We start from the raw sequence: 27137 nt of genomic DNA on the forward strand, positions 1-27137 counted from the left end.
AGATTTTGGGATGGTAATTGTAAAAAACCCTAAAAAAAAAGATTATTCCCCATCCTCAATATCGTGAATCCCGTTATGTTTTCACTTGACAAAGTCTTAGGTTTTAAATTTAAAGGAGACAATGTTCTCTATTTGGGAACACATGGGGGTGTAGGCGGTGCACGGGGGCATAGGCTCCACCCAGACACTTGGGGCGGCCATTTTGGTCATTCAAGGGGTGGGGTGGTCATTTCGCTCACCCTATGTATTTGACCGCATCTTACGCTGTAGTGCAGAGAACAGTTTCCCAATTTGATAGTTTTTTTTTTCTTTCAAAATCATATTGTTCAGGATTTTATACTATTTAAAACCCGAAAAATTATTCTCTCCAATTCCTTAAAGCTAGGTAGGGTGACAGTGTTAGGTAGAGATGCCAACACGTGGCAGTTCATACATCCAATGGTCCGAACTCATTTACTATGTTGAGCTCGGAATATCTTAACTGTCACGTATTGGTATCTCCACCTAGCACTGCCGCAGTGCCATGTGTTGAGCATTCGGAGTTTTGCACTTTAAAACCCATGATATCCGTTTCCCTCTCAGGAATCAGGACTCGGGCCTCTTTCGAGTGAGAAACGCGAATATGCGATTTGCGCTGCGACACGTGTGGATTGTTAGTGTGGCTACCTCGTGTTAGTGCCGCATGAAGTGAATCGTGAGAAATGAAAGGGAGAATCTAGGAGAATTAAGAATGCCGTCCTTAGTAGCGTATGGTTGCCGCAATTTTACGCCTCTAAAACAGCTGGTGAGCTTCAGCCTCCCTCATCGTCGCCCTCCTACTTCGCTCTTTGGCACCCTCTCCGCTCGTCTGAGTCTCTCGCCGTCTTCGACTCCGAACCCTAGATTCTGCACGGGGAACTTTCTCTTATTGCCGATGGAGGTATCTCTCTCCTCTCTTTCTTCCGTACTTATTTTTTTATTGTCTGAAGAATAGCAAATAAACTTTCTATTGACCGGTGGAGGCGTAATTCTTCATGAACTTTAATCACCTAATTAGTATTAGGGATCTGTGATGGAAGATCAGTGATTGGGGATAAAGAAGAGTGTTAATGTATCAGGATTTTCAATTCTTGTGAGATGAAAGTCATATTCTTTAGTGATTTTTCATTTCTTTCATGGGTTTTATTGATAATGTTTTTCACTCAGGCGAATCAGTACTTTAAATTAGTTGGCATGAGTTTATCTTTCTCCCTTTAATTAGCTTGTTCTTTTGGAGAAACAATTTGGCACTTTTGTTCATCTTAAAAAAAAAAGTGTATCTATAAGCTATATTTTTTGGATTTCTTCAGTGAGCCTTCTTTGTTTTGCTTCAACCTTAATTCTGTTTACCAGGGTATAAAGGAGTACAAGTCCCTATTACAAGATTTACATCAACAACGACCCAGCCTCATCCCAACTAAACGGGGCATGGCTACATGGATCCATGCTCTCCAATCAGCTCTATTTGAGGTCATACTTGATACAAGGCCTAGGCTATGCATGTCTTTCCTCACCATTTTTTTTAAAGTCATTTTAGGTCTACCCCTGGTTCTTTTAGTTCCTTCAATTTGAATCAAACCACTCTATATGGGAGCATCCAAAGGCCTCTGTTGAACATGGCCATGCCACTTCAAACAACTTTCTTATAGCTTATCATGTATTGGAGCTACTCCCAAACTAGCTCTAATATGGCCATTCTTTACTTTATCCTTCCTAATTTTGCCACTCATCCATCTCACCATCCTCATCTCCGCTACATTGGATGAAGATACATAATATTGAATAATTATTTAAGAAATATTTAAAGACTTAAAGCTTATACTACAAACTACAATAAACAATAATACATAAGTCATAGACACCCTAGTCTTCCACGTCCCAAGTTTCCCAAGTCCCAACTCCCAACTCCCATCAAGTGACTGCCTACTGATATGAACTATGACGTGCTGGATCGAGTCCACTCATGGTCCGATGGAGACAAAGTGCGTTGTCCTTTGTCTGCATGACATATGAATGCCACATCATAGTGTTCGAGAAGAAATGAGAGTAGTCCTCCAAAACCGCACTGTAAATGGTCTCATCTTCATAGTGATGTGGCAACCCCTAGTAGTGTATCCCAGTAGTATTGGCTGATGATATGGCCAAAAAATCAAAAAACAAGGTTTCCCCCTTCTCTAGCCAAAAAACACCTTTTCTGTTGAGTTGTTTCGAAATTCGAATTCTAGTTGAGACTTGGCCTTTTTATTAGAGGGTTTGTAGCATTTCGGCAAGATGGTACAAACAATACCGAAATCTCGTCAAAATCTCGGTCGAGTTATTTAAGACCCTGCATGTTTGACATTTTGGATATGGTTTCATCTCGACAAGCTCAAGATCCTTGAGATTTTCAAAATCTCGGTGAGATCTCGCTGAGATTTTGAACTATGTTTACATGACACCCTTCTCTCTTCTCTAGAATATTCCAGATTAGCTCGCTAGGGACTCTGTCGTAGGCTTTTTCTGGATCTATAAAGACCATATGAAGATCTTTTTTGCCCTCTCTATATCTTTCCATTAGTCTCCTTAGTATGAAATTGCCTCCGTGTAGGATCTTCTTGGCATAAATCCGAATTGGTATTCCGAAATAGTAGTCTCCTTTCTTAGGTGAGTTTCAATAACCCTCTATTAGTGCTTTATCATCTTCATTTTTAATACATGTAACACGGTCGAGATCCCTATCCTATAGTTCGAGAACTCACGAGATCTCACCAAGTTTCTCAGTTTTTGGAAAAGTCGAGACGAGATTGCCTACGAGTCTCAAAAGTGCAATATCTTGGCGAGATCTCGGATCTCGGTTGGATCTCGGTTTCGACCCATTATTTTAACCCACCTACCACTTAAATACCTTACCTAATTGGACAAAACTCGACATATCTCGGCGAGATATCGGTGAGATCTCAGATCTCGGGTTGACCCAAAGTTGGGGCTTCGACTTGAAAAAAAATAAAATGCACCAACTCGGCGAGATCTCGACTCGTCTCGGTTTTTCCAAGAGTCGAGTTGGTACCGACACCCGAGTTTTAGTACATTGCCCTATCCTTGCTTTCCTTCATTTAGGCTATCTTATAGATAGCTTTTTCCCCTTTCTTTGACCTCAGATTGTTATAAAGATCTTCATATTTCTTTGCCCTTGCTTTTCCCACAATTTTCTTAGCTTCATTTCTAATAAATTTATACCTTTATAGATCCTCTGCATCCTTAGTCCTTTGTCATATCTTAAAACTAGCTTTCTTAGTCTTAATGGCTGCTTGAACCTCATCATATCACCACCAAGTCTCCCTAGAGGAATGATGTTTTCCTTTCGATTCGGCTGGAACATCTTTAGCAACCTTCTTAATACAAGTTGTCATCTCATTCTATATTTTATTAGTGTCTCCGTCAAAGTCCCACTTTCATTGTTTTATCACTTTATCAGTAAATGCTTTCAAAGTAACTCATTTTAAGCTCCACCACCTTATCTTAGGGCAAATAAACTCACCTTTCTTACGATTCTGTGTAGTAAGGCATATATCCATGACCACTAATCTATGTTCTGTGGTTTGGCTCTCCCCAGGTATTTTGTTTTCAAAAATGAAAAGTGGCTAAAGAGCCTCGTTCCACCTCTTCCCCCTCCCTCTCAAGGGGAGAGAGGGGGGGGGGGGGGAACATTTTTTCCCCTAAGATCAGCCCCTTGCTAATCTAAGATTACAGGAGATTTGTTTGAGATCACGATAGTCAAGATAGACTTGACTTATCTAGAAATAAACATCTAATAAATGAACTGCCTTAATATGTCACTGTGCAGTCTGTAACTTTTAAGATAGACTTGACCATGTGGTAAAGTTGATTTCCCTGTAAAAATTAAAGCTGTTTTACAATATGGTAGCATCTTTGAAGGTTTGACCTTGGCATGTTCTGCCAAGCATCTGTGAAGATCAACTAGTAAACATGAGAGTAACACACTCAAATTGTTGCATGTCCCCCTCGGGTTGTAATGCAAAATTGAGTTACAGAATTTGATGGAAACTATTTTTCTCCTAGACTAAGTTCTAGCTACTGCTTAGACCGGGTTTAAAATGGGAACAATACAATGATGGAGCAAGATTATCGTATCTTTATCCTAATAAAGTTGTTGGATCTATAAGCTCATTGCATGAAGTTGAACAGAGTTATAGTTTATGGTCCACATAGCCCATATTTGATTTTCTGATCAGGACTCTACTGAAGTTTTGGTTTGATTGACACCAATAAATAATAAGAAAAGACAAATATTCTTGCACTTGGATAAACATATGCATCACTGTTTGCTGGATTGAGAAAGTAGTTGTACAGGTTCGTGTGGCATCAATTAAATTTTAAGATCAACTCGTTTCTCTCTAGTCTCACTTATTTACATCAGAGAGTGTATCCTTTTCAATGAATCTTGATGTGGAGAGATGTGCTTCTTCTGTGAAAGGTGTATCCTTTTTCTTTTCACTCCCCCCCCCCCCCCTCTTATATTTTTGCCCCTAAAGCAGAGTTCTTCAACTTTGCAGCTTTCTAGATACAAATTCTGTTTAATATGATATTTTCCTTTGTGAACTTCTACATGATTGTATATTCTTCTAACCAGTTCAAAAAACAAGAGCTGGATAGTAACATTTTGTTTCAGAAATTTAGGTCCAACAATAAGTCGGAGATTGTTCTGAAGTTTCTGATGATAATTTTGCAGCAATTATGGACTAGAGGCGGTACTGATAAGAATAAAGGTCTAGTTGAGCATTTGCAGCAGAATGGGGTGATCAGGTCCAATAAGGTGGCAGAAGTGATTGAGACTATTGATAGGGGATTGTTCGTTCCTGATGGGATCCCAGCTTATGTTGACACCCCTATGCAGATTGGGTATAATGCCACTATATCGGCACCTCATATGCATGCCATGTGCCTTGAATTGTTGGAGAATAATTTGCAGCCAGGCATGCATGCATTAGATGTTGGTTCAGGTATTATTGCTTTCATTTGTTTTTTTCTACCATATTTCTCATACTCAGGCATACTATGTTCGTATATTCAATAAAAGACAATAGGATTGGATTTAACCTTATGCTTTACTGATCATTAACAGATATTCCCCAACACCACCACCCCCCCCTAAAAAAAGAGAGTGGAAAATGCATGCTTGTCATTGGTTTTGTTATGTAATTCTCAGACATGCTTAATTATTTGGTTACTAGTGCAGCTGAAGTGAATTCATAAATCATAAGCCCTATGTTCTCAAATCTTGGACCAGAGCCCCTTTTGGGCTTGTACTTTAAGAGCCTAATGCATGCACAATAAAAAAAGTATTAAGAATATCTCATCTTAGTTGGCACCTGGAAATAGGTATAAATGTAGCCTCTGTTTTCCTCCACTAATATGGAAAACTTCAGTCCAAAGATGAATAGCCATTGTGCCATGACTCAAGAAACGTCTGTGTGTGTGCTTGCATGCACGTGCAGGTGCAGTGTGTGTGTGTGTGTGTGTGTATGCACGTGCAGTTGCAATGGTTTTGTATTTGACCTAGAAGGCCAATTCATTGATAGCTGCGAATACAAAGAGAAAAAGGTTGATACATAGGCACAAAAGTGATAACGTGTTGCAAATCCAGAGAGTCCTCTTTCAATCCATTTGGCTGGAATGGCCACATCAACCTTCTATTTGGCTTGAATAGGTGGACCATATCATCGAAAAGCTAATCAGGTTGCTTAGAAAATCTTTTGTTATTAACATTTTCGTGGCCCATGGATTATGTAACCTTCAACTGCCATGTCACAAACATGGGTGTAAACATGATGGAAGACCTGTACTCATCTCACCAGTTAAGCTGGAGAGATAGATGTTCATACTATAGATAGAATGGCTGATGCAGATAAGTCACCTAGAGGGCTTATTTTAGTGGAAATAAGCCTTGGGTTGGGTTATGTATGCATTGGGCCTTTGATTCCATGTGTTTTCTTTGTAATGTGCCACTTTAATGGGCTTAAAATGTGGGTTCAAGGTAGGCATACGGGATTAGGCTTAGTAGTAGCTTATTTTCATTCCTAGTTCAAGTAGGAATAGTTTTTAGTAATTTTTTTTAAATTTTTTTATTTTAGCGAAGTTGTAATAGCTCTGTAGTACTCCTATTCATAGTAGGAGTTTGCTTTTAGTTTTCCTAGTTAGAACGAGTTTTGATTTCAGTCTATTTAAACAATGTAAAGCTGCTGATCCATTCATGATTGAATTAATTCAAGTTATTGAGTGCTGTTTAGCTTTCAGAATCTGAGAGACAGAGTGGGTGAGATACCCTAGATGTTAAATAAGTTTTCTTCTTCTTCTTTCTCTGTTCTACCGTCAACTACCTGCTGTTTCGGGTTGCTGTTCGACATCAAGTATTTATCGGGAAGATCTGGTACCTGATTTCAGCAAGGAACATTGTCCTTCAACTACCCAAACAATCCCCGATAACAGGTAATTAGTATTCTGAGTTTAATATCAGTTTTATACCTCCATTGTATGCTCTGTTTTTGGTTCAATTTCAGTCACCATTGTGTGTCCCATAAATCCCCAACCTAGGTCAGTTTCAACCAAAACTATAGGGCATTAAAGGCCACCCCAATACCTCCCTCCACTCAACCCTTGTTTCGTAGGGTTCAGGCTGATGATTTGTGTGCTACATAATTTTCACTCCAAACCTTTTTCAAAATTACTTTTAATCCAGCCTTTGTTTTGCATTGGAACCTTGGGGCTTTTGTTTAAATTATTGAACTTGAGGTCTGTCCTGAATTTCAGACAAATCAGTTGGGTGGATTGAATATAACTTGAGTTTTACTGTTTCTGAGATCTCTGTCCGTGAGATCATTGTTTCTCAAATTATTCCCAAACCGCTCATCGGATCACCAGATTGAAAGTACAAATGTGGCATGGCATATTTTGTAATATTTGTGGTTTTGGATCTATCTAGGCCAAAACTTGACCAGTGGGTTGAGTATGGATTCCTCTGTTACCTGGTCCTGCTTATGTCTGCCACTTCCATTTGGTATTTGGAGAAGTTTATGAAATTTACTAGCGTTGGTAAGGAGTTCTATTTCCATATATATATATATATATATATATCTTGTGTTCAGTGTACCACGTGTCCTTCGTCATTTCATGACCCAAGTTCCTTCTGGGCTTCCTCCTGTCCTTTAAGAGTCTATAAAACATGCACAATAGCAAAATAATCCCTCAGTCATGCAATGACTTTCCCAATTGGAAAAATCCCAAAGTTTAAGAGGGGGGGTAGTTCTGGATTCATAACAGTCTTTCCTATTTTTCCATCCCCCCTCAACTTAGTGTTGTGGTAATCAATGCAAGGGTGAAATGGTAAAACCAATTAAAAAAAACCATTGCCCAAAATTACAAAGATGGACAAAGAATCTGGGACAGCCAAAAATGGGGAGGACTGACGTTGCGGGTTGGAGGGAGTATTAAGAAGATATTCTCAGCTTGGTTGGCACCTGGAAATAAGTATAAATGTAGCCTATGTCACCGTGTCTGTGCTCAGGCGGAGAACTTCAGCCAAAGCTGTACAAAGGCATTATGTCATGGCTCAAGAAAAGTGTGTGTGTGTGTTGCACAAAAAAGGTCAATACATTGAGAGCTGAAAATACAAAGAGAAAAAGTTGATACATTGCCACAACAATTTTAACAGGAAAATCCGGGGCTCCCTATCTGTCTTTTTGGCTGGTTGGTTTTAATAGGTGGGAGAAATTGTCAGAAAAGCTAATCAGGCTGCATAGAAATTCTTTCTTGTTATCATTTATCCAGGCTAGTGGATTTGGTAACCTTCAATTGCCATGTGTGTCAATGTGATGGTTGGCAGTGCTAGACAAGAATGCTCTACTGGCTTAAGATCAAAGTCCAATGTTATAATAATGCTACTAGATCCAAAATACAAAAGTGGCATCTCAGGTAATTTTTGTGGCTTTGGATCCATATCAGATGCTTGTCAGGGCTTAAACTTGACCGGGAGGGGATGTGTGGAGTCCTCTGTTTCATGGTCCTACCCATGCTTGCCACTGCCTGCTGTTGTGGGGGAAGGTTTCCAGATTTACTAGCCTTGTTGAAGGTCAACTCTCATAGATACATGCATTTGTGTTCTTTGCACTGTGTGTAAAACCAGACCAGGAAGGCACAATTCCTATTTTTATGTTATAGCATGTCCATAGTGGCTGAAGCAGCCCATATATCTAAGATGGTGCTTAGCTGAAATGGTAATCTCTGCCTTTTGCAATCCGTCAGATGGAATTTTGATATGCTATTGATTTGCGTAATATTGGGCCACTAATTTGTCACAGTGGTCTTACATAATCATAGGATGTATCATCCAGTTGATATCTTTCAAAATATTTGTTACCTTATTCTTTCAATTTTATGTAGGGACTGGGTACTTAACTGCATGCTTTGCAATGATGATCGGACCACAAGGTCGTGCAGTGGGTGTAGAACATATTCCTGAGCTTGTTGCCACGTCCATAAAAAATATCCAAAAGAGCCAAGCGGCATCATTACTGAAAGGAGGTTCCCTTTCCATACATGTTGGTGGTATGTTCTACTTGTCTGTCCAATCTAATAGAGGGGAAATACAATATAACTCTAGACCACAAATATGGCATGCTAGCTGCATTTAAAAAATTTGGTACACATACTGAGTGAAGGACCTTGGACTTGGAGATCTCATATGGCAATATCTGACTCTGTCAATTTCTTTCTTTTCGAGGATGAGAAGACAATGTGGGCAATTTGAATAAAAAGTATCTCCCTGACCTAGTCCTTCATCTTGAATTTGTACCATGGATGCAGTCTCTTAATCCTCTAGTCACTGGTTTTTTATATCGAAACTTGGTTGGAAACCTTTACACCATCAAACTGTCGATGCCCCAACATCACACTTGCCTTCCGAAAAACAAGTAAATAGTTAGTGGAAAGAAGACCATTGGTTTTTAGGTGTTTGTGATGTAAGGCAAGTTGTATGTATACCAACATTTGATGGGCACACATTAGTTAACTGTAGGAAAATATTCTGTGATCAATTTGTGAACCCAAATGATGCTGTATACTGCAACCATATTTTTCTTTCATGGTAATAACATTTTGTGCTTAACACTTCCATGGTCACAGATGGCAGGCTAGGTTGGCCAGAGTTTGCACCTTATGATGCTATTCATGTGGGAGCAGCCGCTGCAGACATCCCACAACCACTTATCGATCAGTTAAAGCCTGGTGGCAGAATGGTGATTCCAGTTGGGAACATTTTCCAGGATTTGAAGGTAGTAGACAAGAAGCTTGATGGCTCAGTCAGTGTCCGAACTGAAACTTCTGTCCGATATGTTCCGCTGACAAGTCGAGAAGCTCAACTGCGTGGTTATTGAGATGGACTTTGGGAAAGTTTATTGACCCCACAGTATCTGGCTGTGTGTTATCAAATGTTTGTCTTCCTTAGTATCCAATTAAAGCCTGTAAGTTCTGTAAGTTTGTACATATATATTAGGATGGTATATCTACTTCCCACCAACTTCTCAGTTGTGGGTAGTTAAGATCTGGTCCCTTCGTAAGCGCATGTTTGCTTGCTACTATTAACTTTCAGTGCAATAGAATGCTCTTAAGCCATCTGCATCTGGTGGACTGAAGTTCAGATTTTTTTTTTTTGGGGGGGGGGGGGGGGGGTTGGTTTTGGTTGGTTACAGCTTCTGAAATAGGCTGGGTGGGAGTCCAGGGGATGGTGTTTGATATGTTTGCCTAACTAATCCCTCTGCAAGGAAGGAAATGACGATGGTGTTGGATGCCATCAAATGTTGATAGGTTTTTGGCAAACACTTTTTTGCTGCTCGATGATGGAAATTCATTGTTTGTAGTAGTTGCCTCAATTTCTGATACAAGTCGTTAATGTTGAAGGCACCGCCCTTGTTGGGAACCCAAATCCTTTGCAAAAGAAGCTATCTTGTGGGATAAATGCAAACTGTGTAAATAAATAGAAGGGAAGAGGAACGTCACCCGGTTGTTGATCGTTTAATTAAACAGTTTAATTGAAATTAGACAAACCCTTAGAGTACATTACAGCCTCTCATAGTAATTATAGATCACCCTGATTTCAATGGAAATCAGATCACACACCTTGGTTTTGAAAATCTCAAATGTCCTCCTCTACGTAATGGTGTTAGTCCGTTGTTGTTTTGAAATGACTATTTTACCTTGTACTAAAACATTAATTAAATTTACAATACTACCCTTCTTTCATCTTCAACATTGGTCAAAGGTAGTTTGGATTTAAATTTATTTAATGTGACATTATCCTTAAATAAAACTAACGTTAGGACTAATTTATCATTTGGAATCTAAATTAAGGGTGATTTGAGTTTTTCAAAACCAGGGTGATCGAGTATAAAACCAGGATCTATAATTTACACTTTTTTGAAATCATTACAACACCCTTTAGAGTACGAAACATTAATAAGTTAGGCATTTCCACCTTCAAGGGACTCGCCTTCTCTCAAGGCATAGTCCCCTCTACCCGAAACCATTTCTCCCAAAAATTAGCCCTCTCCCGAGACGGAAAACTACTTCCCTAAGACAAAAATCATTAAGTATCTCCTCAAATTCTTTTTTTTTTTTGAATTTCTTCTCTTCTTGAAGTCCAAACATAACCTTAATTCATAATTAGAAGATGCGATGACATCAAAGTGGACTTGAAATTCACACGGTGGATTCTCATTCGTCCAGGACCGAACTGAATCAGCTGCTGTTGCTGGAGATAAACAGTCTTACCTTTGTGGAGGATTTGGACCCTGAAGCATGGTTCGTAATCTCGGATTGGATCAGATGATATCGGCCGAATTGGATGGTGTCGATCATGACCGATCCTATCCAAGTTTCATGGAATGGTGGTTGGATTAGGTAACTTGCTGGGATCATGCAATCTGATCCGATACACATGACTAATACTGTTAGTTCTTCGTCCAGAGTCTTTCAAACCACAATTCACAGGTTTGGGAGCTTTAAATCCACGGGAAATAAGGATGATCTTTCTGGGAAACATTGATTTGATCCCAAATTTGGATATTTCATTGAATAAGGTAGTTAGGATTTTTAAACCCGAATTTGCGATTTGGAGATTCCACGAGATAAAGGGGGGACATTATTGTTTTTTATTGGGGAATCGATTAAATGAGGATTTAATTCCATAAAAATTTAAATTAAATAGGGATAAGGTGGCGAAAATGGTGGTAGTGGATGAGGTTGATGAAGCATGTAAAGATTAGCTAAACACATAATATAAATAGGGATTAGCGAATAAGTTGGCAATAATGATGCTAATGGGTAAGATTAATCCTCGTCAATCCTGTGATTACTGTTTTTTAAAATTTTTAATATTCTATTGATCGATACTAATCGATTTCAAAACCTATCCAACAAAACTGACATTTTTTCCCTTTTAAAACCGATCCAGAACAATTTTGATCAATTCAAATCAACATCAGATCAGTTTCGGAGTTGACCGATCCTGAAACCGATCCCGGAATTAAGAACCTTGCCCTGAATACTCTCGTTGCTTCTATCGCATGCGTGGTTGCGCAGCCCAAGATTTATATAGAGGGTAGCGCGTCGGCATCACGAGCTGTCGTAGTTGATTTTATTCTTTCGCTCTTCTCGAGATATATTTTCGATCTCATCTTCCACGTGTCATCTCCTGGATTTCCGCAAGATTTCGACGGTGATGAGATATTTTAGGGTTATACACTTATACAGTTATACCCCCATCACCAAGGATTAGCGGGAGGATAGCGCATCGACAGCTGTCGTGGTTGATTTTTTCTTCAGTACCTTTTGAACTTTATTTTCAGTCTTATCTCCCACGTATCATCTCTGGATTGTCACGAGATTTTAGATGAAGAAGAATTATTTTACAATTATAACCCCACCAAGAAGCACCCCTTTCAGGGTAAAAGCATTCACTATCTTCTTCCGTCCACCGTTTCTCCCGCTTCTGGAATTCGGATGGCGGCGATAGGAATTGCTCTCCAACTTCCACAGGGGTTTCTCCGATTTCGAACGCTGCATCAATGGATCTTCCAAAATCGCATCAGAATCCAATCCCTATTCTTCCCTTTTCTCCCGTTTCATTTTTTCTTAACATGCGCTATGTTTCTATTACTTTTCTTTTTGACTTAAAATAATATAAAATATATTAGGGCATTTATGCCATTTCATCTTATATTCTATCTATAAATATGCTCTTTTATCACAAACCCTAGATCAAATGGAGAGGGAAGGGCAAGGGGAGAGGGAAGAAGGAAAAGGAGGGAAGGGAAAGAAGGGGATGGTGATTGTGTAGCTATCCTTGTCATTTGCAAAAGGGAAGAAGAGGACAATGGATGTAAATGGCTGCTAGTCAAGATTAATCCAGAATTTGTGATTCTTAGTATCAAGAAACAAAGGTAAGCAACCATGATAATAAGGTTCCTGTATATCCTTGAAAGAAAGAATAGCTCTTAACTTTTGACTTGTTTTTAGGAAGTTGTAATGGGGTTTAGTTTATTAGAGTTGATTTGTTTTTTGTTTTTTTTTGTTTTTGTTTTTGTGTTGTTTTAGGTTAAATAACCATAGGATAAGTGATGAGGAAAGACATGTATGACTTTGAGTAGAGCTGATTGGAGAGTAAGGATCCATGTTGTTGACCCCATTTAGTTGTGATAAGGCTATGTTGTTCTCTTATATGTCTTCGAGTAAAGCTTTTTATTTTGCTAACTCATACATGTTAGAGATACTTTTAATCAATGGATATAATCAAGTTTAGATGAAATCATTTCAAAGCTTTGTATGGGTTTTTCATTGTATCGCGCTACTTTAATGGACCTAAAATATGGATATGAAAAGAGGTAGGCATACAATATTTAATTTATTAGTTTATTTTATTAAGTAATTGTTATTTCTTTAGTTGTTAAAAATTGGACAGTCTTGTGTGAATAAAATTCCTATTCCTACATTTGATAGAGTTTTTATTATGTGGTACTCTTATTATATCGAATTTGTTAAGGAGAAAAGGAAGTGCACGACATCTGTGTGCAGATTCTTACGCATGCAGTCTCACATCTCACTCATCGACCCCACACTCTCTCATTAAACGCTCGCCTCTATTGGACGATTCACAACCTCCCCCTACATTGGTGCAGTATTGCACCCTAGTGTCGTAGCAATCCCTTCCCCTTAGTTAAGATAGAGTTTTGTTATTATGGGACACTAAATGTTTAAAGGCTACTTTTCTTTCTTATTGTAAGTACACTTTTTAGTTTCCATTTAAAGGTTGCAAGGCCATAGAGTCCCAATGCTTTTATTAATTGAGGAAAGCTTTGTTTCCTCAAGTTTTGTGGTGAATTAGAATTCTATTGTGGTGATTCCACAAGCTTTGCTGCAAAGTTGTCAAGGCGTCTAGGTGGCTTTGTCTGGATTGGTGTCTTGCTGGTGTCACTTTAATTTTTGCCCCCTTCGTACGCCTTGGTTGCCTAGGCACTATGACAACTATGCCTCCTCTTTCTTTAACATCTTTTTTCTTTATATGTTGTTTACATACAAGTTAGTGTTCCCACCATTAGTTCTATTTTTTCTAATTTTGAACCCCCTTTAGTTTCTACTATTGTTCATTCCTATCTTTACTAGAATTCTTCATTAATTGATGATCCAACCATTGGATAGGCTTGATATTTTGATACAATGTTTTCTTAAATATTATAAGCCTTCAATTTTAGTTTTGATCTTTTGTTGTTGAGTTGTTTAAATACTCATTCTGGTTCTATAATTCTGTTATGAGATTCCTAGTTTGAGTGGAATTTTGTCAGATTTCAGAATCAGACCATCTGATCTTGTTGAAACTTTGGTATGTTCTCCCATTCTGGAGTAGTATTTTACCAAAATTTCAATCACATGTGATGCTTTGGTTTTGTGTTATTTTCTTTGAATTAAGGTTATGTCTTTTCCTAATAGACAACTAAATGACCCAATTGATGCCCTTAACAAAATCGTACTTGGGATTTGGTTGATCTACCCTCTGACAAAATTGCAGTTGGATGTAAGTAGGGGTTTAAGATCAAGACTTGATTTGATAACAATTGATCGGTACAAGGCCTGTCTAGTTGCAAAAAGGATACAATTAGGAATATGGCATTGACTATGAAGAAACTTTTGCCTCTGATTGTCCTGTGTACGAACTCTTATTTTTGTGTTAGCTGCCCATTACTGGCCTCTTTTTTAGATGGATGTGAAAAATGCTTTCTTGAATGGTGATATTCAAAAAGAGGTGTACATGAAACCACCTCTGGGATATCCTCATCGCGCTCATCAAGTTTGTCGTTTGTGATGTGCCTTATATGGCCTTAAACGAGCTCCTCGTGTTTGGCTTGCCAAGTTCAATTCCTCAATCTCGAAGTGTAAATTCTCATCAGGCCCGCATGATATTGCTCTATTTATTCAGTGTACTACTTCCGGGATTGTACCTTTTGTACTTTATGTGGATGACATGCTTTTTATAAGGGATGACACTTGGGCATACAATCCTTAAAACTCTTTCTCCATCGACAGTTTGAGATAAAGGATTTGCAACCATTACGATATTTTTCTTTTCTTGGAATATCCTTTCCTACTGATCGATATTTCTTGTCTCAGACCAAGTATGCGTCTGGTTTATTGTCTTGTGGAAGAATTATAGATAACAAAACTATTTACATTCCCCGAATCCAATACTAAGCTCTGAGTAATTGATGGAGAACCTCTAGTTGTTGCTACTCTCTATCGTCAGCTTATTTGTAATCTAGTGCACTTGTCAATCACTCATTCTGACATTGCTTATGTTGTCCATCTTGTCACCAGTTAATGACTGCCTTCGATCCACTAATTTTGTTGCTGTTCTTTAGATTCTTTGTTACATCAAGAGGCACTCTTCTCCAAGGTTCGCTATACTTCTTTAACTCCACTCTTGAGTTGAGGGCTTATTTGTTTGTCGGAACCAAAATTGAAAATTTTGGTGGATAGGGATCCCGCAAAAACTTCTTTCGAGGAATGGGCTAGACCGAATCTTGTATAATTTTCTTCAAGCTCTTTTTGTTGCTTTGGTAGAATTGATTCAAAATCTCCTAGTCCCAATGGTTCTTTTTTTATTTTTCCTAGAGATTTTTTATTAGATAATATAAAAAATCTCTTTTTTTTTTTTTTTTTTTTTAATGTTGATTGGGCAGGTGATGCTATTTATTGGTGTTCCACAATGGGCTATTGTTTTTTTGTTGATGATTCTTGTCTTTTGGCTTAGTTTGAAACAAAGTATTGTTGCTCGTTCTCGTACCGAAGCCGAGTATTGCACTTTTACATATGCAACTTCTGGACTTATTTGTCTTTGTTGGATTCAACAAGATATGGGTGTCACTTTCTTATCTTCGACTCCTATATATTGTAACAACAATAGTGCTTCTCAAATTGTTCACAATGATGTGTTTCATGAAGGTACCAAGTATATTGAGATTGATAATTATTTTCTTCGTCATCGTTTGCTTCGGGGAACTGATGCAGATTCATCACCCAAATGAGCTTATTTTATTAGGAATAAGTCTAAGGTTGGGTTATATACATGTTGGGCCTTTGATTTCATGGGTTTTCTATGTAATAGGCCACCTTAATGGGCCTAAAATATGGGCACATAGGTTGCATACGGAATTAGCCCTATACTTAGTTTTATATTCATGTTTTTAATGTTTTAAGTTGAACCGATAGTTGGTTTGAACCAGTGGTTCAATTTAAGTGATTGTATTAGTTTTTCTTTTAGTTGTTTAGTTGGGCTAGCTTAGGACTCTATTTTGAGTCTATTTCAATTTCCTAGTAAGTTTAAATTAGCTAATAGGTTAAGGATTGGGTTAGGCCCTTCCTTTTTTGTATAGGAGTCTAATTTTGAGTCTTTTATATAAGGTTGTAAGGGGGCCAAGTATGAAATACGAATTTGATTAATGAAAAAGTTTTTGCTTGCTGCTATAGCTACTGCTCTGCTTTGTTGAGTGAACCTTGTGAGTAATATCAAGGCTACCTTGTGAGTTATCAAGGTCAAGGGTTGGTGGATTCCAGTTACTCCTTGCATCTGTTCATGATCGGGAGGTTCTTTTTCAAGCTTCTTCAAGTTGTTGTGCTGCTGCAGATCTTCAAGTCTAGTAAGTGATGCAGATCCTAGCCTCCTCGAATTGAAGCCACCCTAAACCTAGGGTTTTAGTAGGACCCTTAGCTTAGTTTAGTTTATTTCCATAGTTTTTATTTTGTGTTTTTAATGGAACCGGGTTAAATTGGTTGCATCCAATTGGTTCAATTGGTCTAATTTAAGTGAAGTGATCCTATTGGCTAAGAGGTTCTTATATCCTATTGGCTAGTAGGGAATAATCTTAGGTAGGAGAAGTCCCACTAGGAACCAAGGTAATAGGATCACCTAACAAGGCTGGCCGATTGGGACAGATTAGGCTAATTAGGGCAGAAATTAGGGTTAGGGTTGAATAATGGTAATGGGGCTTATAGGGTTTTAATATGTAGGTTTAGGGGATCCTAATGATGTAAAGAAGTTAGGGTTTGGATAGGTTTTCAAATTCTGCTGTAGGGGGCAGAATTGAGTTGCAGGTTTAGGGTTTAATGGAGTGGGGGGAATGGAGGGGTTAGAGTGAATACTAAAGGCTAGGGTTAAGGTCGAGTGTGGGAAGTGATGTAGGAAATGAGGGCTGGAAGTAGGGTTTGAGGGTGAAGGTTAAATCTGGAACTATAAGGGAGTCCTAGTTGAGGACGGAGTTGCAGGTTTAACGGAGATAAGGGTTTGATGGAAGGAGGGGGGTGTGGATTAGGTTAGAGGAAGAAGGGAATAACTAAATTAACAAATAACTCACCGGATCTGCAAATCTGTAGTAGCAACAAGTTGAGGAAACTTGATTGAAGAAGAAGAAGGACCTCTCGATCTACAAGATGCAAGGAGTCGATTGAAGATCCACCAATTCCTTCACCTTGATATTACTCACAAGGCAACCTTGATATTACTCACAAGGCACACTCACGATGGAGCAAAGGCAGCAACAAAGGTAGCAAGCATAAAGCTGAGTTTTTATTAATTAAAATTCGTGTCCAATACTTGGCCCCCCTAGAACCGTATATAAAAGACTCAAAATTAGACTTAGACACTAAAAAAGAATGGCCTAACCCAATCCTTAACCTATTAGCTAACTTAAACTGACTAGGAAACTGAAATAGATTCAAAATAGAGTCCTAATGACTTGAAAACAACTTAAATTACTTAAAATAAAAGAAGATTCCCTATTAGCCAATAGGATATAAGAACCTCTTAGCCAATAGGATCACTTCACTTAAATTAGACCAATTGAACTAATTGGATGCAACCAATTTAACCCGGTTCAATTAAAAACACAAAATAAAAACAAAGTATGGAAATAAACTAAACTAAGCTAAGGCTCATACTAAAACCCTAGGTTTAGGGTGGCTTCTTCAATTCGAGGAGGCTAGGATCTACATCAGTAAGTTTATTTAAATTCCTGCAATTCCCTTCTTCCTCTAATCCTCCAACCTAGCCCTAACCCATCTCATCGATTCCCCCTAACCCTAACTTCACTTAAACACTGTTTAGCCTATTCCCTCCATCAATCATCATTAAACTTCATCCACAGCCTTCATACTTTACTCTACAACAACCTTAATTTCAATTCTCCATTGCAGCCTTATAATCCCTTAAACCCTAATTAAGCCCTACAACCCTAACTTCAACCTAGACCTAACCACCAATCAAAATCTGATCTTTTTATTTTCATCTCACACCCCATACTGCCATTAACACTCGACCAGTTCACTTTCCCTAGGTTCTATCTCTAAACCCTAGATTTTAAAAGGGAAAATTACACTGCCACCCCCTGAGGTTTGTATTAAATATAGAGTGACCCCCTGTGTTTCTAAATTATACAGTCACACCCCCTGAGTGGACGGTGTTAAATAATACATTTTAAATACCAACTTTGCCATCTTCTAATATCCTGTTAATACTCAATGGGAAATTCTAACTTCACCCTTTTACCCTTATGTAGAAAACCCTAATGAGGTGTGACTGTGTGAGCTTACCATTTTGCCCTTAGGGAAGCCCAAACTTCACATCCCTTCCCTTCCCTTCCCTTCCCTTCCCCTGCTACTCTAACTTACCCGCATTGCTACAAGGCTTCTTCTAAAACCCTTCTTCTAGGGTTTTTGAAGAAATAATTGCTGTCTTGAGAAGAGCTATCAATCTCATGAACATATTCAATAATCGCCTCTTAGGCAACGGCATTTCTGAAATCTCTCCTCAAAAAAAAAATAAAAAAAAATAAAGAGAAAAATAAAAACTTCGTAGAGAGAAAATCTCTCAATCTCGCACAGCTCCTAACTCTCACAGTTACTGTATCAAGTTAAAACCCCTTTGAAGAGATATATAAAACGCTTTATATGAAAAGCCCCAAACATTTGATTCCAGAATGATTCTTGCAAAACATAGGATCTCTGGATTTTTACTTGGATTATCACGGAGGTTAAGGTTTCTACTTCCCCCTCCCCCCTGTATTCTCTTTTTGTGCTTTTGTGTCTGGGATCTCTGGATTTTTACTTGGGTTTCTCGCATTTTCGTCTCCTCTTGATTCTTCTTCTTCTTTTTTGCTTTTGTTAATTGAAAGTACGGTTTTGTCTTTTCTATGCATTTTGCCCCTTTTTACAGTTTCAGCTTTTCCTGCTTTTTTCTTCCTTCTGTTTCGTATCACTACATCTTTTTGCAGGGCTTCTTTAGTTTTCTGGTTTCTGTGTTAGCTTAGCATTTAATAAGATATTTTTACCTCACTAAACCAGAAGAGACAACAAACTTTTTCAATTTTCCCTTTCCTTTTTAGGGCAAATCTTCTTGACCAAATAAAATTTGTGATATCATAGAGTACATCAAACCAGCAGACCCTCTACGTCTCCGCTGAATTTCTTATATATCTGAATTATTTATAATAACCATTTGATTGAATTTTGAAATCTGTGTTTATCTTGTCTACAAAGTTAGTGGAGTTAGGTGGCAAGTGCTGCCCATCGTAGATGAGGAAAGAATACTTGTTAGGTTTGAGATTCTTTCTTCTTGGCCTTAGGTGATGCAGATAACTCAGGACAGTGGGCTTATTTAGTGGAAATAAGCTTTGAGTTGGGTTACATATGTGTAGGTCCTTGTTTGGCTTTTTCTCGAAGGGTTTTTTGTTATAATAGGCCGCTTCAATGGGCCTTAAACATGGGTAGGAGGTAGCAATGCAGGATTTATTAGCTATGGGGTCTCTAGGTGTTTCTTTTCCTTTCTTTATTGTAAAATTTATTTTGAAAAACCAATTTGGTTTTATGCCAGGAAGATCCACGATGGAAGCTATTTTCCTACTTAGGAGACTCATGGAAGGATATAGAGAGGGCAGGAAGGATCTCCATATGGTCTTTATTAACTTAGTAAAAGCGTATGACAGAGTTCCTAGAGAGTTAATCTGGTAAATACAAATGAAGAGAAGGGTGTCATGTAAATATATGGACATTATTAAAGATATGTATGATGGTGTAGTGATTAGCGTGAGAACTGTGGGGGGGGGGTGTCAAGGTAGTGAATTCCCAATTACAATTGGGTTACACCAAGGCAAAGGGTCAGCCTTAAGCCCTTATCTGTTCGCGTTTATCATGAACGAATTAACTAGAGACATACAAGATGAAGTCCTATGGTGTATACTTTTTGCTAAAAATATTGTTTTGGTGGATGAGACAAAAGTAGGGGATTAATGCCAAGTTGGAGTTGTGGATATTTACCTTGGAATAAAAAAGCCTTAAGATAAGTAGAACAAAGACAAAGTATATGGTGTATAACTTTAAGCCACATTGAGACGGTTATGGTGTATAACTTTAGCCACACTGAGACGGTTAATGAGGTGGTGAATATTGTTGAAAAGAAGATCCCACAAAGTGACTATTTTAGATATTTGGGCTCAATCGTAAATAAAGAAGGCGATATAGAGGATGATGTTGCCCAGAGGATTAAAATAGGATGGATGAAGGGAGAGATGCGTTGGAGTATTGTGTGATCAACTTATTTCTTTAAAGCTTACAGAAAATTTTTATAAAACTGTCATACGACAAGCTATGATGTATGTGCAGAATGTTGGGCAGTTTAGAAGAGCCTTATGGATAAACTTCAATGTTGCTGAGATTAGGATTGAGTATTGTGTGATCAACTTATTCCTTTAAAGCTTAAAGAAAAATTTTATAAGACTGTTATACGACAAACTATGATGTATGTGCAGAATGTTGGGCAGTTTAGAAGAGCCTTATGGATAAACTTCAGTGTTGCTGAGATTAGGATGTTGAGATGGATGTGTGGCAAAACTAAGAAGGATAGAGTAAGGAATGATCGTTATTAGGACTGAGTTGCGAGTGGCAATGATTAATGATAAGCTTCAAGAGAGTCGTTTGAGGTGGCATGGCCATGTCCAACGGAGGCCTTGGGATGTACCAGTTTGGAAGAGTAATTTGATTTAGATTGAAAGGAATAAAAGAGCCAGAGATGGGCCTCAAATGACTAGAGGAGAAGTGGAGAGGAAAAACATGCATAGTTTAGGACTTGTCTCAAGTATGACCTCAAATAGAGTTGATTGGAGAGCAAGGATCTATGTAGCCGACCCCATATAGGTGGGATATTGCTGACTTGTCAAAAGTGCTGTGTTCCTCTCTTGTTTATTTTTTTTATTTTTTATTATCCATACTTTGTCTTTCCATGGATCCATGTAGCCAACCCCATTTAGTTGGGATAAGGCTTAGTTGTTGTTGTTGTTGATCTTGGATTAAGAGTATTTTGTTCTAGTTCGAGTTGGCTATATTTTCTTATTGGTTGTGAAGTCTGTAGGTTGTTTAGAGCTTTTCTATTGGCAGGATGATGTAATAGGTCAGATTGGAGCTTTCCTATTGGCTGAATGATGGAGGGTCTTATTTTCTATTGGTTGGATGATGGAGGGTCTTATTTCCTATTGGTTGGATGATGTAACATTTTATTCTCTTTTGGTTGGATGATTTTTGTTAATTCTCTCTTAAGCCAATCACAGGCTTTTGGAGTAGCTATAAATAAATGTATTGGATGCAGGCCCTCACAACAATTTGAAGAATAAAACTTTTCAGTTTCTGAAATCTGGTTGTGGATTCAAGGAAAAGGGGTGAGCCCTGAAAGCATTTTATTGAATCAACACAAGTTCAGGGATATGTGCTTTACCCTGATCACCCGATGGCTCCCCTGTGAAAATAAAAAAGTCGAATTGTTTTTCTTAAATCAAATAAAAAAATTTCAAATTAGTTTTGTGTAGCAGTCCTTAACTTTGGGGGGAATCTTCAGAATTAGGTCTGAGAGTAGTATTCTGGTAAGTGTGGGGACCCAGAAAAGCATTTCATGTTTTGGCTCCTTAGAGGTACAATCTGTGGGTGAAAATGAGATCCTACTGACTCAACCTCCCCATCCCAATGCCCAAAAAAGAGGGGGAGGGGGGGAAGCCAAGCTGTAACCTTGTTCTTTCTTTACATTTGTCATTGGGTTCATGGTATGATTTGTTTGAGTCAACTGTTTCTGTGCACACTATTCATTAGTCTCTCTTGGAAGCTGTTTTTGACTAACCCATGTGATGAACTTCCAAAATTTCCCCCACTTAGTTTCTTGTGTTTCTTTGAACTCTACTCTTCCCCCAACCCCCCATCCCCCAAAAGGAAAATGTAAACTGATAAAAAAACAATTTGTTTTATGCAGTTTTAGCAGTCTTATGATGTCAGATGCTTCAGTTCCTCATAGTGAACACAAGGATCTAGGACCTAATTACTTTGGTTACCATATACGGGAAATGGTTGAATTGTTATCTCAAGATGAGGAATTCCTTTCGCCTTTCTCCTCTCAAACTCATGAATCATCTGCAACATGTGCAAAGGTCCAAGCTAAGATCATTCATGATGAATGTGGTAGAGAATCTAAAACTTTTGCTGCTTCCAGTTCTTTATTTTGTGATGGCATAGGAGATGGACTACCGGACTTTAAGAGAGAAAGATTAAAGGCATCTCTCAAGGAAAGTGTGCTGTCCCTGAATCAAGAAGTTGATGAGGTATATTTGAATGCCTTATTCCTTTCTTGCATATGTGTATGCAAAGTCTAATTCAATTGTTGAAAAGAAGGTATTAGAAACAGGCTATTCGTTTAAAAGAAATGATGTTAGAAATGGGACAGACCTCTGTGGAAAGTTTCGTGTCATAGATTTGACATGGTTTATGATACCTGCCGGCATATTCTCGGTGATGAAGGGTAACCTCTTGCGTGGGGCATATTGCAGAAATGCAAGACTGAAACAAGTGAACTTTAAGAGGTAGAAGAAGCCAGTATGTTAATTTTGGTGACGGTTTATGACGTTACCCTACAGATGCTGGGGTTTGGGGGATGTAGCTCCTGTCAAGGTGGATCCAGGGGGGCAATATGTATGATATATTGAGTACAATAATATGTTTTATGGAATTCTACTATTATTTGTATATACATATGTGTGTCTATCTATGCTAAGTGGGTACCAAGAATATTTCTTGGATTTGCTTGTGGCCTTCAAGGACTCAGCATTTAAATGAGTGCTGGTTTTTGATTCATCACTGTTCACAATTGTAATGATTCAACCTGAAATGACATGTCGGTTTTCATATTCATTGATTTAATTTTCCTAAAAATGTTGTTTTTATAGCAGAATATTGTATAGTGTGGATGTTATCTTGATCTCATGTGTCATTTACTTCTAGCAAACATGCCATGCCAGCTCATGAATTTTCTCTCAATGTTCAAGAGTTCTATGCCATTGATATAACACCATGAATGCAGATGGTAGGTCCTGTTATGGCTATGTGCAAAATAAAAGCATATCTAAGGGAAAAAGAGGGTTTACCAAGCAGTTCGAGTGCATCAAGCACAGATTTGAGCCAACCTTCATGTAAGAAGCAGAAGAAATCCTCTTCCCCTCCATTGATTGGTAGCAAGATGCCTGCGGAAACGGGAGGTTTTGGAGGGGTATGTATTATATGCAGCTGCTCCTTGTATTAATTTCAACAACTTCTTCCCTTCAGTTATTTTTAATTACTGGTATTAATTTTATTTCAAGCGTATAACTGAAAAGTGCAACAGTTGGCACACATTATTGATATAGTGAGGAAAGTAAAATTTTATTTGAAAAAACATTATGATGATATGCTAGAACACCATTATGAGAGGTGAAAAGGCCTCCTGCCACTTGCCTGAGTAAGTTGACGTGCACTGCTTATCGAATAAAATTATATAATTTATATTGGAGCATTTGGCTCCTACGCATTCTTTCTTTAAAAAAAAGGAATACAAGCATGGATTTTGTCTCTTCAAAACAGGTTGTTAATAGCCTTTGGGATGGCCAGAGAGAGAGAGAGAGGGAGAGAGGACCCCTCAATGTAGAGTTGGAGTTGGTCCAGATGGGCAGAAGGTTGAGAGAACCAAACTTTTTCCCTTCTCCATCTCTTCTGATTTCATCAACCAAATTTATCTCTCTCACACAGTTTTGTTGCACAGATTTTTTAAGAGAAGTGGAGGAAGTTGGGAGAGGAAGGACATCTCTCTCTCTCTTTCTCTCTCACACACACACACACACACACACACATGCATGCATGCATGCAGAGTAAGACACTCGGTGTGCTTAGCTAACCTGGAATCATAAAATTCTTATTTCTTAGAGCGGAGGTCCGGCTCAACTCATTCAGTTCGAAATCAATTTGCCTGTGGATTGGTTTCAAAAGCATGAATTTTTTTTATTGGTGTTCAACACCTTAGAGGGTCTTCTACTTTTTCCCAAAAAAATAAAATAAACTAATGAAGGGGGCTTGACTCTCCTCCCTCCCCCTTTTTCCTTATCTTGCAGGTGGATGATGATCTGCGGATTATTTTAGAAAATGGTGGATTGGAGGTTGAGGAAACTGTGAAGAAATATTCTGATGAATTATTTGCAAAGGTAATCTTGTAAGTTCTTTTGAAGTTGAAAATTCAAATGTACAAGCAGAAATCTGTATTATCATTGAGGATTATTAAGGGCTATTTTGAGGCATTCGCGTGATGGGCATGTGCTATATCAGGAATCTTCAAGGTGACTATGTTTGCGACACTAAAGTCAAGTCTTCTATTTTCAGCTAGGGCATATGGAGCAGCAGCTTGAAGAACTTCTAGATATCGTGATGTCAAAGAGCAGGTATAATGCTTTTTTCATTCTGCTGTGAGAGATCGAATACCCAAAAGCAGGGAAAAGAAAAATGAATACACAGTGATTCTTTTCAATTTCCAATTGCACATTTCCTAGTCCACATGTGAATCCAGAATCTCTAATCCTTTGGCAATTACCTTTTAGAGTTGTTTTATAGAGGGAGACCGCTCTCTTTAACTCGTTGCAGAGGGGAGCAAGGGAGATGCAGTTAATTGTTTAGGTTTCTGGGTGAGTAGGAAATGAAAAGAGGTGTAAATTAGGAGTTAAGGTATGCGTGGAAAAAGCGGATATTTTAAAACAGATGGGCATGGATAACAAAATTATTTGTGTGGGTGACACATGAAAATTATAAATTAGTATTACTCTAATATTATATATGGAACATATTTAAAGTACCAGTAAATATTTCATTTTGGTTTTACTCCAAAATCCTCTATGTACCACATTTACTATTTATTACTCCCTTTTTTAATGTCCCTTTTTTGTAAACCCTAATGAAGATGAACCATTTATTTACTTGATTTTAGTTAATGTCTTCATTTTAACTTTGATCTTTATTTTCGTTGTTTGCATTACTTGAGAAGTATTTCTTGTTTTATTGAAATGTATGGTTTATATACTTTATAAAATTAATGATTTATTGTTGTTGTCAATGAAGTAGTTCTTTGTTGACAGGAAAACGGGAGAGGTCAATAATGACTTCGTTGTTAGTGACAAAATATGTGTCTTATGATTGTATAGCAGATATGGTCCCAGAAGCCAGGTAGAGTAGAATGGGGTGGGGGGGGGGGGGATAGGATTCGTGTGGTTGATGTACTGCTTAGTTGAGTGAGTTCAGTTATGGGGCTAAGATGTACAATAATCCTTACCCCAAGAAAAACACATTCTTGTTTGGTATTGTATAATTTTTAGCTTGTTTCGTGAAAGCTAACCTGATGCTGCTAGGAAAAATCTAGGCACTTCTTCAAACAGCAGGTGTAATGTTTAGATGAAATATTACTAAATTTGTAATAGATGGGCACAAATGAGAGTCGTTACCATGGATAATACGTGAGGGTAAATGAAATAGAATTTGTTTCTGGGAAGATATCATGGAAATGGGGTGGGAAATATAAACAAGACAACTGAATTGCATAGCTTGGTTTTGATTTACAAGGTATGCTAGTTTGTGGTTTAAACATGTTTTATTGAGGATTTACCTGTGATACATTGAGCTTGCAAAGCTAACTTCTAGTTTCTAGCCTGGGGGGCTAAATGGACTGTGCTTCTGAACTGAAGTTTGCTTGCTTGCTTTATCTGCATTCTTCTTTCTTTTTTTGTTTTAATTTATGTTATGTGATAAAGAGTTTGGAAGTGAATGATGATTTTGAGGATGGGATGATTTTATGTGATTTTGGCCGTATGTGTGCACATGGTATTATCTATGGGTGGCCCACCTAGTGCCATGGGGAAGGGTGATATGGCAATTTTGACCATAGGATTTCTAGGATAATCCAAGCATTGGTATGCTCTCTTTTTTTTTTTAGACGGATGGAATGCATCCTCTTGGTAGTCTAGCACATGGAACAACTAAGTGAGCTATGCATGGATATCCTATGGATGTGTCTGTCCATAAAACCTCTTCCCTTTTTTTTTTTTCTCGACAACTTGATCACCATGAGAACTAATTTTGCATTTTTTAGAGTCGGTTAGTTCATCATTTATTGAAGTTCTTTAAATCTTTTCATGACCTTTACTTTGAATTTTAAAGGTTCCCCCCTGATTCCAGGTCAATGACCATTACTGAGAAGCAAAAGCTTCGCAAGCTTATTCAGGAGCTTCCGCCAAAAAATCTAGACCGTATTGTAGAAATTGTCCTAGGTAAGAGGCCACAAGATTGTCGACCTTGCGATGAGGTCTATATTGATTTGGAGAATGAGGTAATTGTATAGGGCGCTATGTCATTAACTGAGTCGTATTTATTTTTCACTTGACAATTGTATCCTAATTTTGCAGTCTGTATATGGTTTATTGTAGGATAACGTGACACTTTGGAGGTTGTATTACTATGTTGAGGCGGTTGCAAGTGCGAAAAAGCTAGCATCGTAGGTGGAGATTAGCTTTCTTTATGAGGATTCACCAATGGCCGCCAGTGTCTTAAGAGTTTTTGGCATACTCTGGCAATCTGTGCTTCTTGAATTTTAGGTGGTTTTGTGAGATGCAAGGGATCACTGTGCCAATTCTGAAGGTTCCCTAACTCTTAACCACAACAGATAAAGTTTTGATGTAGATCCTGTTTGTTAATGTTTGAGTATCATAAGATCCATGTAAATGCCGCCCTTTACACAAAAGGATAGATAGAATATGGGAATGTTGTATATTGAGCTGAGGAGGTTATTCTGTTCTTGAATTTGGCCCCAAGAAACAATGAATGGAGCATGTCTGTTTTCCGTTCTCCGTTTTCTTCTTCTCCCCTTTCTCCTTGGTGGGTTCTAAAAGAAACTGTGCTTCATGTCGAATGAAGACCTTGGAAACGTTCTTTTGGATGATGTTTATGGTGGTGCCATTTCATAATGTGAAATTGCCACCACATTGGACAAACTTGTTAGATGTCATGGAATGTGTGTAATTTTGGATAATGACCTACCCTCTATTAGGTATTCTTATAAGGCTGTGTCTCTCATTGGCGAGTGTTATGTGACTTGACTTTTTTATTTTTGGTAAGCGCGACTTCCTCAATGAATTTGTACTCCCGTGTTA

The 27137-nt window shown here is 38.2% G+C and overlaps 2 protein-coding genes across 3 annotated transcripts; both read left to right on the forward strand.

Annotated features, from left to right (window-relative positions):
• The first annotated feature begins 693 nt into the window (after positions 1–693).
• LOC122656659 (protein-L-isoaspartate O-methyltransferase 1-like) lies at positions 694–9624 on the forward strand. Its single transcript, XM_043851270.1, has 4 exons — positions 694–919; positions 4748–5018; positions 8455–8619; positions 9196–9624. Exons 1-4 carry the CDS (start codon positions 731–733, stop codon positions 9444–9446), a joined length of 876 nt encoding a protein of 291 aa, XP_043707205.1. The 5' UTR covers positions 694–730; the 3' UTR covers positions 9447–9624.
• A 2693-nt stretch (positions 9625–12317) lies between these two features.
• Positions 12318–26590, forward strand: LOC122653459. Of its 2 annotated transcripts, XM_043847283.1 has the most exons (7): positions 12318–12509; positions 21902–22247; positions 23003–23188; positions 24063–24152; positions 24328–24386; positions 26167–26317; positions 26415–26590. In XM_043847283.1, the coding sequence occupies exons 2-7, from the start codon at positions 21915–21917 to the stop codon at positions 26484–26486; spliced, it is 891 nt and encodes a 296-aa protein (XP_043703218.1). In that variant the 5' UTR covers positions 12318–12509; positions 21902–21914; the 3' UTR covers positions 26487–26590. The 2 variants fall into 2 exon arrangements, with proteins under 2 accessions (XP_043703218.1, XP_043703216.1); XM_043847281.1 differs by lacking the exon at positions 23003–23188 and having other exon boundaries at positions 12439–12509.
• The last annotated feature ends 547 nt before the right edge of the window (positions 26591–27137 follow it).

The sequence above is a fragment of the Telopea speciosissima genome, chromosome 3, assembly GCF_018873765.1.
Source record: "Telopea speciosissima isolate NSW1024214 ecotype Mountain lineage chromosome 3, Tspe_v1, whole genome shotgun sequence".
Lineage (NCBI taxonomy): Eukaryota > Viridiplantae > Streptophyta > Magnoliopsida > Proteales > Proteaceae > Telopea > Telopea speciosissima.